This window comes from Pistacia vera, unplaced genomic scaffold (genome assembly GCF_008641045.1).
Source record: "Pistacia vera cultivar Batoury unplaced genomic scaffold, PisVer_v2 Contig239, whole genome shotgun sequence".
In the NCBI taxonomy this organism is placed as follows: domain Eukaryota; kingdom Viridiplantae; phylum Streptophyta; class Magnoliopsida; order Sapindales; family Anacardiaceae; genus Pistacia; species Pistacia vera.
This window is the reverse complement of record NW_022196045.1, coordinates 92,497-112,531: the sequence shown is the minus strand read 5'-3', so window position 1 is coordinate 112,531 and position 20,035 is coordinate 92,497. Positions and strand designations below refer to the sequence as shown.

General features: G+C 33.6%; 1 protein-coding gene and 1 pseudogene across 1 annotated transcript; one reads left to right on the top strand and one right to left on the bottom strand.

Annotated features, from left to right (window-relative positions):
* Positions 1-1,443: 1,443 nt before the first annotated feature.
* On the top strand, positions 1,444-11,528 carry LOC116131700 (tricalbin-3-like). Its single transcript, XM_031417365.1, has 9 exons — positions 1,444-2,515; positions 3,185-3,426; positions 5,316-5,334; positions 7,123-7,325; positions 7,828-7,937; positions 8,063-8,161; positions 9,866-10,313; positions 10,473-10,600; positions 11,349-11,528. Exons 1-8 carry the CDS (start codon positions 1,713-1,715, stop codon positions 10,559-10,561), a joined length of 2,013 nt encoding a protein of 670 aa, XP_031273225.1. The 5' UTR covers positions 1,444-1,712; the 3' UTR covers positions 10,562-10,600; positions 11,349-11,528.
* Positions 11,529-13,720: 2,192 nt separating this feature from the next.
* LOC116131696 lies at positions 13,721-19,148 on the bottom strand (annotated as a pseudogene).
* Between the last annotated feature and the right edge of the window lie 887 nt (positions 19,149-20,035).

Genomic DNA, 20,035 nt, shown 5'->3' with positions numbered 1-20,035 from the left:
CATGTCCATGGCCATTAACCTCCATGGATCTGGCCGGAAACGACTAGATCTATTCTGGCCAAATTGACGGATCAAATCTATGGCCAGCCGGTCGTGTGCCGTTCCGACGACGTCAGTCGACAATGGTCACGAGTGATGGTGGCTAGCGGGTGACAATGGTCTTGGATGGCTTGTAATTTATTTTAAATACAACGACATTACTATCAAAAAACTTAATTAATTAGGAGTAAAATTTTAATAACATGTTCATGTAAATTAATTTCAAAATAAGGGCATTATTATCCTAAAATTTTATTAATAAATATGGTAAAATTATAACAAAAATAAGATTATTAAGTAATCTGAAAATACTTAATAAAATAGTGGTATTCAAATTATCATATATATCACTAACAATAATTAATATTAATTTTAAAAAATTACTGAAATTTTATATTACTTGACAATAAAATGTGACAACCTTAATAATATAAGATCATATTCCCTGAGTAATGGTGATAAACCCCAACCAAATGCCCCCAAATGTTATAAAGAATTCTGAAATTTTATCAGAAAAGACCGCGACAAGAAGACTTTTGTGTCCAAAGCTTTTGACTTAACATAGCTTAATCTTTAAAATTTGGCTCATTTAAAATACTCCTTATATCTGAGTGACATTTGTAATAATCACTTTTATTATAATGTACAATTTTAACGAGGTCGGTAGGTTGGATTGGGTGAGTGGGTCCTTTAACTGAATTTCTTAGATTGTTTTGAGGCGGACGATGTTTCAAGTTGGAGGTAATTAGTGGTTTTGATAGGCTACGGTGTGTCCACTATCCAGCGTGGATGTGTTTAGGGATTTATGGTAAATTTTGGGAATACAAATATTCTAAGAAAACTAAAAATATCCCCTCATATTTGACAGAACTCTCAAACATCTCCCATTTTGCAAAATATTGCTCAATATTAAAAAAAAAAAAAAAAATCATTCAAACATTATACATCATTAACACCACAATAATATGCTTTTGACAGTAATCATATCTTTTATTTATCATCACATAAATAGGTCAATAATTATTAATTTAATTTTAAATTTGACATTTTAAGATAGTTTCAATAATTATGAAATAAACAAATAATGTTTCAATATTATAAATAATTTTATTACAACGTAACAAGGATCATCTTAAACCAATCAAGTATGTATTAGGGAGAGATGCTTCGATTTTTCTAACATTACAGAATATGGTATCGAAGATTAATTTTTTCATTTCTCATATGGACCCTGAATAGTGAATAGGTATCTCTCAAAGTAGTTGAGGTCGATTAGAAATATTTAAGAGTTGAGGGACGATGGGTGGAAATTCTCATAAATTATTGAAACTCCGCGTCGGCTCCGACCCACGTGAAACTTACTCCAAACACACTACACTTAATCCTCACCCAATTACTCCATCACACAAACTCAACTCAATTTTCTCTTTCCCTCTCTACTCTCTCTGTATCTTCTTCTTCTTTTCATTATTTTTGAATTTCTTCCATCCTCTCTCTCTCTTTCCCATATCCTCCACTCTTCCATTTCAATTTCCAATTCCATTTTTTTTATGGACTTTTCAACTTCTCTCCAATTCAGTCCTCCAGGTTGACAATTATTTAGAAAAAACAAAAATGCGTTTACTGATACTATTTCAATTGTGAAGGAGGCTTTGATTTTGTTTTAATAATAAATGATTCTGCAATCGCCTTCCTCTTCTGCGAGTTTCAATTTCTCGCAGAAGACAATTATTATCCCTCAACTTTGTCCATGTCAAACTTTCACTAATCAAATTCTAAACTTTCCTTTCTCCAAACGAAGAAGAAAAAAGAATTTCTCCAGAATATTCAGTTTTCGCGCGTGTTTAATCCCCGCTGATAGCAGTAGCAGTAGTTTGAGTGTTGAATTCGCCAATTCAACGAGACGAGGCACCAGAAACTATGTGGCTAAACAAATTTCAGACGAATTGAAGTCAGAAGAAACTTCCTCAACCATCCAAATGGGTTCAAATTTCACCAATTTTCAAGAAGATCCTATTGTGAATAAACTAAGAACTCAATTAGGAGTAATTCATCCAATTCCATCGCCTCCAATTAATCGAAACATAGTCGGTTTATTTGTTTTCTTTTTCTTTGTTGGGGTAATTTTCGATAAAGTGTGGACTTCAAGAAAGAGGAACAACAAATTGAGAAATGATGAGAAGCTTCGTGGTGGGGCATGGCCTCAGGTTCCTACTAGCTTTTCGTTGTTTTTGGAGAAGGATTTGATGAGAAAAGAATCGGTGGAATGGGTGAACATGGTGTTGGGAAAGTTGTGGAAGGTTTATAGAGGTGGTATTGAGAATTGGATAATCGGGTTGTTGCAGCCAGTTATTGATAATTTAAAGAAGCCTGATTATGTTGAAAGAGTTGAGATTAAGCAGTTCTCATTAGGAGATGAGCCATTGTCTGTCAGAAATGTTGAGCGTAGGACTTCACGTCGTGTTAATGATTTGCAGTAAGTTAATTATATTTACTTAATGCATCCGTTGTTTTGTGAGCAATATGGGCGCTTTATTTCTTTATATATGGTGTAGCTAAATTGTACAGAAGGAACTACGAAAAGGGAATTCGTCGGGTTTGATTAAACTTATGGATCCAATGCATACCACGATTGTAATGTATCCCGTGGTTAGATTTAGTGCCTAATGAAGGCATGAACATCATGCTAAGTTTCAAATTAAATGGTTGATTAAGGATAAGGTAATGTATAATGGTTGACAACTTTTCTGGTCTAAAATGCGTTTTAAGGGTGAAATCAAGGCTATTTATGTTGCCTATGGGTGAAAACTATACAAAACATAACAAAAGGATTGAAAAATAAGAAAAGTAATTGAGCTTAGAGCCCTTCTAGGTTCCTCGCGAGAAAAGTCAGTGCCATTTTTATCATAGTGTTTGAGTGCAAACTTTCCAAAGTATGTCATGGTTCACTTTATTTTATTGTTTCTTTAAGTTTGGCTTGTGTGTAGAGATTAAATTCTTGTTATTAGATAAAAAACTTCAAATTACAGAGCGAGTTGTAATCTCCTTGTTGTGGGGCCATTTTTTCGGTTTTTGTGTGCCAAAATTTGATTTAGCAGTGAAGTAATGAATTTAATTGGTTTCTATTTGCTTTTATCTTATGTAGGTACCAAATAGGCCTTCGTTATACTGGTGGTGCTCGCATGCTGTTAATGCTTTCTCTAAAATTTGGTATTATCCCCATTGCTGTGCCGGTTGGTGTGCGGGATTTTGACATCGATGGGGAACTATGGGTTAAACTGCGATTGATACCAACAGAGCCTTGGGTGGGAGCTGTTTCATGGGCTTTTGTTTCGCTTCCCAAGATCAAATTTGAGTTGTCACCATTCCGCTTGTTTAATTTAATGGGTATGGCACATTGATGACCTTCAGAAGTTTATGGCATTTTTCACTTTTTATGCAGTAAAGTTACTCTAATAGTTTTTTCTACATATTTTGTGGGTTGGATGAGATTCTTAACAATAATTAGTAGTGAATTTGATGTCAGGAAACAAATATTAAACAAGATAAATTCTAGGAAGATATTTAATCTTAAGTTGTTTATCATTTACATAATGATTATGCTGTCTTCATTAAAGATTTTGCACACTTTTAGCTAGCCCTCGTCTTCAGGAAACATATATTGGTTTTGGAATCAATTGTAATTGGGAAAGATGAGTTAGTAGATTACTCTCTAGTCTGGAAGTAAGCAGGCCATAACCAGATATGTCAGTTCTGCCCATGTCAGTTAAATACACACTCAGCATGAGCTTGAGCTTGAGCTTGGCTCACAAATATTTGAGAGGTGAATATAACTTGAATTTTGTGTGAGCTTGAATGGCAACTGAACTGACAAAGGGCCTCTGGAAGAAGGATATTTTTAGGTGTCATACTGATCAATGTGAATTTAATTGTTCCATAAACAATCTACTTAAATTCCAATTAAATCTCTGTTCGCCACTCTTCTCAATTTAGTCATCAGTTAAAGGCCTGCACCTTGTTGTATGAATAACCTCAAGTAGTCCTAGCAATATGGAGGCTGTAATCAAAGGTGTTGGTGAACCTTTCAATAATTAATCAAGTTTTGCTTGGTTCCAGATTTGATTGTTCTCAGGTTATTTTTGCTTTAGTTCTTCTATATGGATTTATTTTAATTACTGTGTGTCTTGTCTTTCCTCTTGTCTTTTTTTAATTTTCTTATGGTGTTTGTCTTGTTTTACCTTTTTCTTCAATTTTTAACATGAAAGAAAATGTTCATGCAGAAGAAATTTGTGTTAAAATGCAAATTAGTAGATGCAGTAGAAGGTAAGGAATTTTTTTCTTTAAAGTCATCTACTGGGACAAAATTACGAAAATGGGGATGATCTGGAGAGTCTCTTGGCTTCAGTGAAAAGACATGAGGATGATTCAGGTGTTTTACTTGTATAGATAGGCAAGACCCATAGATGGTTTCTTTTCTCTTTTGGAGATATTATTGGTGCAATATTTGGACCAAATGAGATATGATAATGAATTATTGATTAGTCATTAAGGGTTTTAGCTTGTGAAATAGTTAAAATCTGTCTTAAAAATTTTGGACTTGAATTAGGAGAAGGATGTCAGTTTCATTAGGTCTTGGGAAATTGGGCTCATTTGGATCTAAAAAGAGAGATGGAGAGCGAGACTAAGGGTTGTGTTAAGGTTAAAGTATAACTTAGAATTTATCACATTGTTGTAACTGAAGTAGTTGTTTGAGCCTAGCATGAGTTAATGAAATTCTCATTATGGTTTAAGGCTTGGACAATACGAACTGAGCTCTGGATTCACTCTTATTGATTTTTCCACCACTAGATAGCAAAAGAACTTTGAAGCATCAAAAGTGAATACTTTAAAGGTGAACAATGCTTGTTTTTCTGTAAATTTAATTAACTGGATATTCTCGTGTACAGATTGCACAGCCTAGTGATCTATGAAAACATAGTTGAAAGAAACATAGAACTTGCTGGAAATTACCCAACATCTATTCTTCTTGGGACCTGTTCATCTATCTCATGATTTTCATTGCATCTTTTTTGCTTTGGGTGATTTCAAGAGCTGATTTCTTGCACACACAGACACCTACTCACTTATTTTTGAATTAGATATGGTTTGTTATTGTGTTTACATGCAAAATTTATTTATTTTTCTTTAAACAATTATTTAGAGCTAAGCTAGCTGACATTCGAAGATACTGACTCATGTTTTCTTATCTTCTGTTGATGGTGCATTGGGCGTTCCAGCAATTCCTGTTCTGTCAATGTAAGTGGGGTTTATTTCTGCCAATTTTAAGTTGATGCATGTTTCTTTTGTGAATGCAATTAGTTTGATGTTTAGTAGTATTTTAGGAATATTTTTACATTTTTATGGGCATTATTTCTCTTAGTGGTTTGAAATCTGTTTTGCATCTTTCATGGGCTTAATAAAGACAATATAATGTGGCCCAAGTAGGTGACGGGAAGGGGATTTTAATTGTTGACCTTTTAGTTGTATCCAAGGGCTTTTACCAGTTAGCCCAGCCTTAAGGTTGTAAGAGAATAGACATAGTACTATCCATAATTACAAATGACTTCATCTGGCACACATTATTACTAGTTTTTAGACATGAGACCACATTAGTTGAATAAGTCAAATTTTGTATCAAATATTGTAGTTTCTAGATAACAATTGTTTAAAATCAGAAACTAGAAACCATATTTACTGAAAAAAGAATACAAGTAAGTGGCCAAACAGTCCACCAAGATAGAAAAAACAGTTAGAGAAAATTGGTAAACGATTTCCACTTTTTAAAAGGAAAGGAATATCCTTGATTTATTTAAAAGTGACACCACAGCAAATTGAGCAGTCGATTACCTACATAAAATTCAATCTCTTACTACATAACTTCTTTGAAAATATTCTTATTCCTCTCCTAAAAAACCACCCTAAGAGTTAACTGACCACAATTCCAAAAATTCGTCCCTTTCCTACCTTCTCCAAAGGCATAAAATCCTGTGAGAGCAATGAAACACAGTATCCTATAACAAGAGAGATTATTAGTTCAAAACATATTGTGTTGCATTTAAAAGCCATAGAACAAAATGAATACAGATTATCTGTATTCTGCGTTTCACCTTTATTATAGTGCAAATGTTATTGTTGGGACCTAATCTATCATCTGAAACTTGTGGCTTCTGTGGTAATATGCTATCAAAACCAAGCTAATCAAGTGGTCTACTATCTAAATCCCTCTATTGCATTAATTATCATAAGCTGTGCATGTTGTTGTGGTTAAGATCGTGCTTGTTGTGTTGAATTAAAGTATTTCACACATGAGAGGGCATGTTAATGGTTGAAATGGCAATAGGTTACATATCAGCTTAAGTTTTTTGTCTTTTGGTAACTTTATATGCCTTTTACATGTCAGACACCAACAGGGAAAGAAACAAATATTTGGCCTTTTACACTGGATTTACTCTCAGAATTAAAAGTCACCTTGTACTTTTTCCTACCTACCAAAAAAAAAAGTTACCATGTGCTATTGTCCAATCTAGGAGTTGAATTTTGCTTGAGCGCTCTTCCCTTCAAAATACTACAAGCTGGCTCAAGAAGCGGAGTCAAGGAACCATTCACCAATCAATAAAATTAAGATTTATATGAGAGGATGCCAAAAGAATCCCTTATCCATTATATTCCGCCCCATAAAAGAGAAATCATCAAGCAACAGTGAAAGAGAATTAAATCAGCAAGATATATGGAAGTCAGAAAACATAAAATTCACTTATACATTTCCCTCTTAGAACAGTTTTTAGGATATGATGCTAAATATGTATGGAAGTTAGAAGTTTAAAATCGAATTTTGCATTTTCCTCTTATGGGAGAGTTTTATAAAAAAGTGATTATGCAAAACTTTACCAAACAGGCCAAGTGTTCTTGAATTTTTTATTTTTGTATCTTGTAAGTTTGAATGCCTCTTCTACTTCTACTTCTTTTTATTTTATGGATTCTTATTATTTAGAAGAATATATTAGTCTCACATGGATGACCAAGTGCTTGGCTGCACCTTTTTAGGTTTTTGACTAAACTGCTCACAGAGGATTTGCCTCGATTATTTGTACGTCCAAAGAAGATTGTTTTAGATTTCCAGAAAGGAAAAGCAGTTGGCCCTGTTCCTAATGATCTCAAATCAGGAGAAATGCAAGAAGGCAACAAGGATTTTGTTGGAGAACTATCAGTGACCCTTGTTGATGCTCGGAAACTTTTTTATGTTTACGGTAAAAATAACTTTTGCTTTTATAGTTTTGGTTATAGATATGATACCTATGTGACATTTTAGCTTGTAAATTTTATATGTTTTCGATTGACTATATGCACTATTAATCCTGTAAATTCTTCTCTCTTCTATATTTCCATGCAAACTCATTTTAAACCACCACTAGCTTTGTTGAAAAGTTCACCCACGTAAAGATTTCCATGCCTGACAATTTTTGTACAAGTCCATCTCTACCTTTATTAAATTGCATGGTTTCTTAATTTTTTGAAAAGTAATCATGTACATCTTCATTGGTATATATAATTACTTAGTGATGGATCTATGGACGATTCTGAAAATTAAAAATAAGCTCACATATATTCTTGATCCTCTGTGTTAGCATTCAATCTCTATCAAAACACAGTGTCCCTTTGTTCACTGAATGTGAATGAGTTATATATATCGGTTTTATTTAAATCTGTTTCAGATATTATATTTTTACTGGTTCCTTTTTCTTATTTCAGGCAAAACAGATCCATATGTTGTTCTGAGCTTGGGTGATCAAATTATACGCAGTAAAAAGAACAGTCAGACAACTGTCATTGGGTCACCTGGTGAGCCAATATGGAACCAGGTAATTTGCTTCTTCTGTGTATTTCATCTAATCTAAATCTTCAATCATCAGCATGCATTAAACGGATGTATATTTTTCTGCTGTGAGACTTCTTCAAGTAATTGTGTTTTTGTGACTGTTGACAGGATTTTCATTTGCTTGTTGCAAACCCTAGAAAACAAAAATTATACGTCCAAGTGAAGGATTCTCTTGGTTTTACAGATTGGACAATCGGTACAGGAGAGGTAAAATAACATAAATGTTATTTTTTTTTTTTTCTAATTTTTTTATTTTCTGTACTGTACATAGATTGAATGGAGACTTGTTGAATTTTTGTTGAAATTTTTATTATCATGGCATGGTTCTGTGACATACTAGGTTGTCGTACATACTCAGTGGGAGTTCTTTGCATTAGAGCAAAATTTTGATTTCAATTCTTCTGTAGAGTACTTATATCTCTACATAGCAGCTCAAGTTAGTAAACATTCTTGTCCTGGAAAAACCTACATAGATGACTATTACAGAAAGCATTGTCCTCCAATTGTGGTTGGGTGCATGAAACTCCTTTGCCAATGAGCTATATATTTGACTCAATTTTCACATTTTCTTTTATTCATTTAGTACGAGTAACCAGTAGCCAATTGCCTAATAGCCATGAGTTATTTGTTGAGTCTGTGCTTGTGAGTTCAATGCTACTCTCATCAATGAGTTATTTCTAGAGAAAGAGAAAAAATAGTAAGAATTTTTCTCAATCTTCTGATGACATCACTGGGATGTTTGTGGCATAAGATACTGTGGAATATAGAAGACAGATTGTGATCAGAGAAACCAGCAGATTGATACTTAATAGATACAAATAGGTGTAAATGCTGGCGTCACCACAGCCCACTTGGTTCTCTTGCTCGTTCGCCGAATATACTTCTATTCCTTTAATTTATAATTATCCAATATGGCTACAAGTGGAATAGATAAACTTCTTAGGTTTAATCATACATCAGAAATAAATTTCAGTGGTTTATAAATTTTAAAACTTAACCGAACTGATAAATGGACATTTATAGTTAAATTGATATATTTAATTATTATACTACTAGCAATATTGCATTCACAATTTTCACGTTGGAAACATCAAGTTTTCATGAAATTTTCTAATACCACATCTCAGTGGTTGGTCATTTAAAATTGGGTTAAATCCAAAACAGGCATATTTTAACCAAACCAATCAACTTTGATGACTTCAATGTCAGGCGAACTGTAAACCACTACTGCTGGGTGTGGTAAATTATCTTCAGCTTATATGGTTAAATTATTACACCTTACATTGTGAAATGTATGTAACTTTAAATTTTATGTTAGTGTCCTTTGTTTTAATTTAGCCACCAAGTACTTCTGTTACATGGACATTCTTGATTTATATTGCTCTGCTTGAAATGTAATTAAGAAACATTTCTAAGATCTTTACAATTCTTTAGTAAATAATTCCATTGTGCTCATCTTTGCTATTGGGTAAAGGCTTTTCATACCTTATAATCTGAGATTTCTTCTGTAGATGTGGACATCAGGTGGGTTGCATCTTAACTTAATTTTACATGATCTGTAACTGCGTTCCTTTATCTTTTTGTGACTACATTTTGAGAATACAATGCATGGTTCAGTTCCTTCATTTTTTTTGTGAGAACGTTAAATTGGGAATACATATCAAAATTATGTTGAGGGTGATGAGGCCAGCGGAATATAAGCTAAGTTTATTTCTAGTTAAGATATTGGGAATTTTGCACAATACTTCTGCTTTTTTTTTTTTTTATTAGTTGCATCAGTGACTTCATGTGGATGGTTGATTAAAGTTAAAACTCGTTCATTTTATAATTTGGAAGCTTTGTTGAATTTCTTTCACATATAAATGATTAATTTACCTTTATAAACAGCTTCTTAATGCGATACCATTTTAGGTTGATCTGGGCTCTCTTCAAGACACTGTACCAACAGACAGAATTGTGGTTCTGCGAGGAGGTTGGGGATTGTTCGGCAGGGGGTCTTCCGGAGAGTTATTACTTCGACTTACATATAAAGCATATGTTGAGGATGAAGAAGATGACACAACTGGAGCAGTATCCATTGATGCAGATGCGTCAGATGATGATGAGTTCTCTGATTCTGATGATTTAGATGCTTCTTATGTGCCAGGTGAAAGAGATTTTTCAAAGGAAACCGATAAGGAGTCATTTATGGATGTTCTAGCCGCTTTGATTGTGAGTGAGGAATTTCAAGGAATAGTTTCATCTGAAACTGGAAATAACAAAACTTTGGATGATACCTCAAGGAAAGGGTCTACGATATTGAGGTCACGTGGTCCTAATGCTGAATCTGTGACATCAGATTCAGATGCAGCTTCTGGAGGTAGTTTGTTTTTAATAAGTTGAGTGTATATGTTTATGTATATTTAAGCTATAATATTTGAAAACCTGTATGAGGTTTTTTTTTTTTTTTTTTTTTTTTTTTAATTTTAAATTTTTTGCATTAATAATATTTATTGATATTAAACGTGATGTCTTTCAGGATCGTCTCTACTTTGGCTTGCTGTAGTAACAAGTATATTAGTGCTAATTGCTATCAATATGAGTGGCGCAAGTTTCTTCAATCCTTGAAATGACCTGTGCTTTTTTCTTGCACTTCCGTTTGGCCAAGTATTTCTCGGAAACCATCTTTACTCCTACTTCTAGTTTTCCTTTTAATTATGATTACAGTTGCATGCTTTGAAGTTTTTTGTTACAAGTAATAGCATTCACCTATTGATGGTACACAACTATGGACACTTTTGTTTTGCTTGATTTCTCTAGATGTATAGCATTTCGTGTATCCTTTCCTTAGTATTAAATAGCAAACTGACAAGATTTTATAGGAATATGCTCTTACAATTTAATTCTTTCTTACGTGTTTTTCTCTCAGGGAGAAGCATTGCTGTAATTTTAAAAATGGTGGCTGGTTGCTCAGTCTCTCTGTGTGTGACAGAACTACATTAAAATTTAGTTTCACAAAATCATTACTAAGGCTTGATACTTTAATTTTGTTTTGCCCATTTCAAAATTTTGTTGGTTCCGATCAATGGCTTGCTGCAAAAGTACTAGGAGACTTCAGTCATTATGTGATGCAAGCTATGGTTGACACCTTGGAAATTTCATCTCAAGATTGCGATTAATTTTGTTGTCACTCCATGCATTTATTTTATTGGTGAATATACTATGCCGTGCAACTGCACTGGGCAGTGCATCTAGATTTGAAATGAGGCGAAGTGGAGAAACAAAAAATTACATATACTTTCCAAGCTAAGATCCAACTTAAAACTTATTTTATTTGACATATTTTTGTTTTCATTAGATTTATCATCTTAAGCTTTGAGACATTCTAAGCAAAATTTCTTGGTTCTTTCTGCAGGCTTGGACGGTACAAACTCAGTACTCAAGAGAGATGGCTCACATCGTGGATTCTATTTTTCTTGTTACTGGTGTTTCATGATGTGGATTTATAATTTTCGGCAGAGGAATGTAGTATCGGCGGCAGGGATTTTTTGGGATCAAATCCCACATACATCAAAATTTGGAAATTCATGGTTGGGTAGGATTTTTTGGCTTCTTTTTATTTAAGCCATTAAATTTGTATTGTTCATTGATAATTTTATTTTATTTTTTCTCCTTACAAACAGAAGAAGGAACTGATCAGGGGCGTGTCCTGGTGGTTAGGGCAAAGGTTGTTACACTAACTGTGTAGCTATACTAAGATATTATTATGATTCTTACTTGCCAATAATATTGCAAAATTAAGGCAAAAAAGGAGTCTTTTTGGCACAGGAAAGATTGTGAAGCGGTTTTTCTTTTTTTTTTTTTGGTTGGTGGAATTAGATTGATTAGGTCAAATTTCTGAAGCTAACATGAGATTCCTAAGTTCAAAACTCTTAAATAAGGAAAACAGTCCTAAGTTCATCTCGATTGTTTCACTCTTTCTTATTCAGTGATGGAATTTTGAACAAATTGTTTTAAGGGTTAAATGGAGAAAAAAATTAAAACAGGGGCAATGATGGAATTTCTCCCTTTCCCTACCCATTCCTCCCAAACTTGGGACGAATTCGATTCCCCCATTTTGGGAGCTCAAAATGTGGCTCAAGTATGTAAAGAGCAAAAGTAAACATGCCCTTTTGGCATTTCTTGATTGATTGTACTTTTCATATTTGGTGTCTCCACCAAAGAGTAATGCTAAGTAGTTTCATTTATTCTATTCATTCTTTTCTCTTAATGGGGTATAACTGTAATATTCTATTTCTCACACACCCCCTTAGGCTGCTTAATTTCCTAGGATAGACATTAAGCTTGCTTATTAGGAATTCAAAATTCTCAACTGTAAGAGGCTTGGTTAAAATGTTGGTTGTTTGGTCCTTAGAAGGAACACAACTAACTTGAATTTTCTAATTGCTCCATGAAAGACAAGATTTAAGCACTCTTGTTGTCACACCAAATTATTGGTGTTCAACTTTAAGTTCCTCCAAGAGTGAGATAATCCAAGAAATCTCTATTCTAGTTTGGGCAATGACTTTCATTACTAGATCTGGCTATTGTTTTTTGTTTTCTTGAACTCCAACATATAGGATTTCCACCAAACATAATACAAAAGCCTCCAATCGATTTTCTATCTTCAATATCACAAGCCCAGTCAGCATACGAAAATGCTTTAATTTGAGCTTTTCCTCCAATGTTGAACATTAAACCATACTCAATAGTACCTTTGAGATCCTCTTGCACCCTTGCCCCAAGGTTCTTGCTTAAACTGGCTTAGTCTGTTTACTACAAAACTTACCTCAAGTCTTGTAAAGCTCTAATAACACTTCTATAGAATGGGGTATTAGACATGAGCTTTCCTTCATTCTTGATAAACTTATGTACTATGATCATAGGGGTAGGGTAAGGTTTTCAGTTCTCTGTTTTTGTTCTCTTCAACACATCTTGAATATACTTTGATTGAGACAAGGGTAGAGAGGATTATGTCTTGTGAGCTTCAATGCCAAGAAAGTAAGTTATAGATCCAAGGTAAATTGGCTATTTACTTGAGAAATCACTTCTGAAATTAAAGTCTCATTACACCTTGTAATAAGAATATCATTTACATACGCAAGCTTATGAAGAATAAACAAAGATGGATTGGATTTCGAGTTGTAAAAGAGCTTCTCTGAGTTTATAAAACCAAGCTCTAAGAGCTTTCTCTAACTTGCATACATGACTTGGAAATTCAACACTTTCAAACCCCTCAAGTTGGTCCATGAACACTGCCTCAAATAAATCTCCATTAGAGAATGACATTGTTTACATCTACCTGTTTCACATCCCATGAATTCATCATTGCAAGACTAAGGACAATAGTCGCTGTGATGGACTTGACAACTAGACCTAAAGTCTTAAAATAATCAACTCCAGGTGTTTGTCTTCCTTTGTACACTACCATCAGGATTATATTTCACTTTGAATACTTAGTTGCAACCGACCAACTTGATATCAGGAGTCTTGGAACAAGTTTCTAGGTTTTATGTTGGAGAAAAGCATGATATTTCTCCCCCATTGCTCTTCTCCAGTGAGGACTCCTAAGAGCATCAGAAATAGTGGCTAGTAAATCTATTAAGGAAGTGTTTGAGGTGAGATAAAGCTTGGGTTTAAAGATGCTAGCCTTAGCTCTAGTAATCATAGGATGGCCACCAGGTAACGAGAACAGCCGAGCTTGTAAGGGAAATGGTTTATTAGGAAAAAAAAATAGATGAAGTAGGATCAGAAGTGAGAGGCAATTGACAAATTGTGATATAAATGAGCAGATGATATAAGTGAAGGAGAAGTACTAGAATAAGCATCAGGACTAATAGAAGGAGATGAAGGAGTTACCTGAGATGCATTGTCATCAGTGCTTGTTGATGTAGAAACTTAAAGAAGATCATAATTGTATGTGACTAAATGAAATTGAGATACTGGAGGTAAAGTGGAATGGGAAGAGGATTTTGACATTAAGAAGGAGTAAGGATACTCTAAGACTCATTGAAAGCTACATCTTTAGCAAGATAGGTTCTACTAGAAGGACTGAAACATGGAATACCCTTATGCTTTAGGCTGTAACCAAGAAAAATGAACTTTGTAATGTGAAAAGCAAATTTATGAGTGTTGTGGGCTCGTAGGCAAGAGCATCTAAAAGTATAACCAAGTTTCTTGTGAAAAACTTTTTAAAAAGGAGGATACTTTTCTAAGATAGGAGTAGGCATCTTATTGATTAGATAAACAACAGTTAACAAAAGTTCCCTCCAAAATTTTAATGGAATTTGTGCTTGTGCAAGAATTGTTAAACCAATCTCAACCAGGTGCCTACATTTTCTCTCAACTCTTCCATTCTGGTAATAAGGATAAGAATGTCTTTGAGTGATTCCATGTGTTTGAAGATAAGGAACAGAACTCTTTAATTCTCCCCCCATGTCAGTTTGTAAGACTTTGATGTGCATCACAAAATTTTGAAATGCTGAAGTACCATCAGTTTATAATTTGGATCAATTAGCAGTTGTTGCAGTCCATCCTGGCCACTCGTTTGAGAAGAGTTCTCTCCATCTGGTCCTTGATTAAACATGTTTTTTTCCGTGAAACACTATAGAAATTTTTTGTTAGATGTGAGTTAAAGAACTTAAAAGGTTCTTGGTAATTTAAGGTACAACAAAAACAATATCAAGTGTAATTTAATCTTGAAATAGTAGGTATAGCATCTTACCATAGTGTGTGATATTCAAAGTTTGTCTACTCCTACAGTTTCCTTCTCAAAACACTATTGATATGTTTACAAGTCTTAAAACATTGTAAACATGAGTGGACAAAGAATTACAAGTTCTAAAACACTGTAATTCAGTTGAATTGAAGAGTTTCACTCCAAGTCCTAAAACACTTGGATTGTGGAATGTGGAATGCAATGGAGGAAATTCAGCCAAAGCAAGTTCTAAGGAGAGAGAGAGTCCAAACATTTCAGCCCAAACATTCCAAACCCAACTCAACAAGGAAGCTCAAACCCCACCAAGAAGAAGTCCAAGTGTTGAAGTGGTCCAATCCAATCCAAGTCTCATTCCAAAGGGGAAGATCCACATGAACCCTTATTAGATCTATTTGCATGATTCTTAAGGCCCAAATCATTAGGATCATTGATCAAGTTTTAATTTAATGAAGTAAGCTTATTTCAACTAATAGTGTGTTAAAGACATAGATCCTAGAATTAGAGAATATTGTCTTTGTATTAAATAGGCATAGCCTTACTTTTTGAATGAATGACTTGTAATATAATTAAGTTTTATTTTTATTTTATTATATTGTCAATTACTTGTTTATCTTTGATTTGCCAATATAAGGGCAACTATTTCATTAACAATGAGCTTTTGAAATATATGAAATTTGTTTTATCTATTTGAGAGAACTTTTGTGTTCTTGAGTGTACATTCTTTATCCAAGTCTTGGTAAGGGGATTTGGTAGTGAATCAATTCAAGTTAGTGAGTAATCTTTTAGGCTTGAAGTATTTCTACTTGTCTTGGTCCAGATTGCAGTAAGTGTGTTTTAGTTTATGTTTTTAATTTGGTCAAATTTTTACTTGATTTTTGGAGTGTGTGTTTTGTTGAATGGTTGGAAATGGATCAATTATACTTATTCTTTTAACCCAAATTGGATATATCACTGGCATATGGCAAGAAAAACCATTATCAATACTAGTTGATTCATTTCCATGTTCATAAGCAACAACATAAACCGAGTTTTGATTACCTTGAACCTTCCAAAACTCTGCCAGGAAAAATTTCTATCATACCTATGATAACACATCCTAGCTACATGCCTGTTTTTCCACACATTTGGTGAGTTGCATTGGACCATTTCTTTTTCCTTGGTTTCACCCTTGCCTCTGTTTCTTCCTTTAGGGTTCCATTTGGGAATTTTTTTTTTTTTTTTTTATTTGCAAGGTTAAAGTTTGGGTTCTAATGAAATTGTTATTTGGCATAGGAAAAATAAGCTGAGTTGTTTTGATAGACATCATGGGTAGGTACAAAAAGATAGTCAAGTCTGTTTTCAAATTCATGAGTTAATACAAGGAATAACTTTTGAAACTAGTAGGCTCACTCTAGCATTATATTACTCAACAAATCATATTCAAGTCCTAAATCTCCTGTTTCAATTGTTTCTCAAAAAATGCATGTCTAAATCTTTGAAATCAGAGATAGAAATTCTTGGCAAGACAACAAATATCATCATTTTAAATGATTAAACTTTTCACTGAATTCAAGCACAAACTAAGATAAGGGGTTCCTTAATTGTTCTATATATGTTATCTACTTCAACTATATATATCTATTACAATATAATGTTAATAAAAAATTTAAAAGAAACAGGTAAAATACGAACCACAAATGTATTTGAAAGATTTATGACTTATTTTACACTCCAACAACCTCACTTTCGTTCCATTTGTTTTCTTAAGTTTCCAAGGGACCATAAGTTTGCTCTTGAACTTGCTCTTTGCTACAATAATCATATACTGTGTTAAATTTGTACCACATTTGAGGCATATCCCCTTGCACTTTGGATCACAAATCGCATTATAGTAATTTCCAAATGCACTGTGCCTTATATTCTTTGAAATATCAATTTCTTTTCTTCCAGAGGAAAATACAGCCGATCATCCCAATCAATTGAATCTCATCATCTTCATCTTCCTCATGTTTCCAGTAGATGACTATGTTTGTCCGTCCCAAACATTGTCCAATGTCAATAATATCGGTTCCTCAATAGGTTGTTCGGTCAGTAAGACAGAGAAGTTAGAGAATACACTTTCAGCAGCTGGTTCACCACACCTTCAATACAGTAATAAATTGATTATCAAGACAAAAAATAAAAGGCATTATGTTTGTAACAAATAAAAGAAACAACAGCTGTGGTTGCTTCTAAAAGCTTCTCCACATTTTTGCACCAGACACTGTATGAAATAAGCACCATTCAGTGAACTTTCTTATACCTATTAAGAGCTTTTGTCTACACATTCTCACTGAAGTCACTGGAAAAACAAAACTTAAATATCTTACCCAACCAAAATGAGTTAGCATTTAACAACTTGAACCTAGCTCTTATATGATATATGATTCACATTACCATGTCACATCCAAACAGACATGAAGCTGAAGTATTTATTAAAAATATGTCACTATTCGGAAAGCATCGAATAAACATTCAAGATGACAAATCACCTTCTATTCAAAGAAAAAGAATTTTTTAATCAGCAAAATGAAGAGGATTAAACAAATAAATTGGCAACGTATACAAAACCAAGCAAGATACCAAGTACTAAATTAACAGGGAGAGAAGGGAAGAGAGGGAGAGAGAGAGGAAACAAAAGCCATAATTACAAAGTTGAGAGGGATCTGCAGCATAGCTGTATGTTGCCATCATATCAAACTAATATAATCAAGCAGAATAGTGCAAAAAAAATCTCAAGTGACCAACATGTTGCAATCAGAACAAACACCATCTTCATAGAAGATATGTGATGACTTTTTTAAGTGGATGCCTGAAGCTGATTTTCCAAAAAAAAAAAAAAAAAAAAAAAAGTAGATTGTTAACAACTACTCAATTCCAAATGATGAGAATATCGATTGTACATTTGCACGTTAGTTCTGAGATGGGTGATCATATTAACATTCCTTATGATGACATCTTGCTACTGTTTTAGAAGCAAACAAGTTTCCTTGTTTAGGAGAACCAAGAGCACCCCTTTCTCAATTATCCAGAAAAGATTATATAGGTGTGCTGCAAAAGAAGAAAAAAAGGGAGATGACAAACAAAAAATGGGTTTGGTAGCTCTCCAATGTATAGAAATTACTTCAAAATCATTTAAATTTTTATTAGGTATATTTGACAATTGATGTCGAAGGTTTCAAGGTATCAAAAGATAATATATTTGACAATTGCCTTATTACTACATCTTACCTTTGTTTTAAAAAATGTAAATATGGTCAAATTGTCACTAAAAAACACAAGATAAATTAAAATAGCAAGTCTCAAGAAATAATGTCACAGACACCTGAATGTATATTAGGATTCAGATAGAAATGTTTTCTTTAAAAAGCAACAGAATTTACTTTTCCTTTAACACTCCTTTTTTTGCTTTTTTAGCTTCTACAGCGGTTTTAAAACTATAATCAACAATTCTTTCGAAAGCAATATAAAAAAAAAGAAGGAAAAAAGTAAGCTTTTAGAATCTAACCAAAGAGTGCTGCTAGGTCATTCAACAACAAGGGACATTTGACAAGACAGCAACTTTACCTCTCTAATCTAAAATCAGTCACAGTGTTACTTTTTCCGTAATCACCATTCTCTCATGTGGAGAATCAAATATGGCAAATACGAAATATTATGAAGAGTAACAAATAAAAATAGGCACTTGAAAACAATTATAAGCTTTTCAAGCGATTTTTTATTCAAACCGGGTAGCATTTATTTTAAAGGCCATACCAAAGGAAACATTGGCAAAAAGCAGCAGTGAGATTTAATAATGTGGAATCATGATAGCATACACAAACAAACGAGAAAAAAAAAATGGAAATTAATTGGCAAAGATGTAAAAAGAATCACTAACAAGAAATGGCAAAGATGTACCTATTGCAGCCAAGGGTGATGACAGTTTTTAGATTCCCTCAGCCTCAACTTTTGCTTCTTCCTTGTGATATCATCGAGATCTGAACAGGCGTCCCATGAGGATAATCTTTGACAGATTTTGTGACGCGTAACCCCATTGCTGAAGCCTAGACTTGAGGTTCAGTAGAAAGCCTTCCTAAGCCAAGCCTCTCTAAGGTGTGCAATATTCCACATGAGTATAGAAGGGTTTCTTTTATAAATAATAGCCCCTTCCCATGGCGATCCCGTATCTTCAATGTCATCGTGATTTCCCACTCGAAAGATTTGTGCACCTTCGGTGAAAGACTGGAGTTTTGAGTATGTCGAAGCTCTCGCAACAGAGTTCGAAATATTAGCGGTTTGTTACAGAAACTTATATAAATGGTTTTAGTACTACAACCAAATGGAACAAAATTTCTTAGGTGTGAGGAAGAATGTGTTTGAGGGTATCGGATAACAAAGCTTGAATTGGTTAATATGTAACAAGGAAGCAGCAGTAGAAGAGGAGGATATAAGCGACATTTTGGTAATTATGCAAAGGAATAAGCGATTAATTTTGAGAGAGTCGTAGATAAGAAACAATATAGAAATCTAGCAACAAAATCTGCACCAACACATTGAGAATATTCAGAGGCAGAAAAAAAAAATCTTAATGGACATGCAGACATGTGAGTAAGTAAAATTTGAAGCAGCCGATTGAATAAAGAGGAAGAAGTATGGTTGATGAGAAGAAAGTGACAATATATGTCATAGTTCTAAAAGTATTTGGTGAAGCATTTATACAAAACAATTGTGTGCAAGTAATTTTATTAAAAACTGTTAGCCGGACTTGGCTTGTTTTGCTACCACTTTGATAACGAATTCAATGGCACCATTATATTTACATATTATATAAGAGGAAACTAAGAAATGGAATGAAATTTTGTGATAGAAGAATAAGTGGGTTGCAGTCGTATCTTTGAACCAAACATAAAGCAGCCCGGCCGTCCAGGGAGAAGAAAAAGTACAGAAAATTTATATACCTTCCAATAAGTTTTCAGTGCGGCATGTCTGTGAAGGCGAGAGTAAAGTAATCCAGATAATAGAAGCCGAGAAGGCAATGTGAATCCGAGAAGGCACTGTGTATATATATATATATATAACTAACAATAATAAATTTAATTGAAAATAATTTAGGAGATTTTTTGGAATTTTAGGGGGGAAAAAAAAAAACTGAAGATTTTTTTTCAGCGTTTCCAACGAATGACTTTCACTTTATTAAAGAGTGGTTATTAAGCAAACCTAAACTTTTTGTAAGCTCCAAAATAATCCAAGCTGCTAAAAAACTGATTAAAAAAAGTTACTGGACTATGTAGCTTTTTGCTCGTTTAAACACAGTTTTTGGACATTCAAGCATGTTGTTTACCTAA

Bases quoted from the DNA above. Each gene is read 5' to 3' on its own strand.
- LOC116131700 (XM_031417365.1), top strand. From the start codon at position 1,713: ATGATTCTGCAATCGCCTTCCTCTTCTGCGAGTTTCAATTTCTCGCAG. The intron at 2,516-3,184 runs GTAAGTTAATTA...TATCTTATGTAG, and splicing joins CGTCGTGTTAATGATTTGCA to GTACCAAATAGGCCTTCGTT. The intron at 7,938-8,062 runs GTAATTTGCTTC...GACTGTTGACAG, and splicing joins GTGAGCCAATATGGAACCAG to GATTTTCATTTGCTTGTTGC.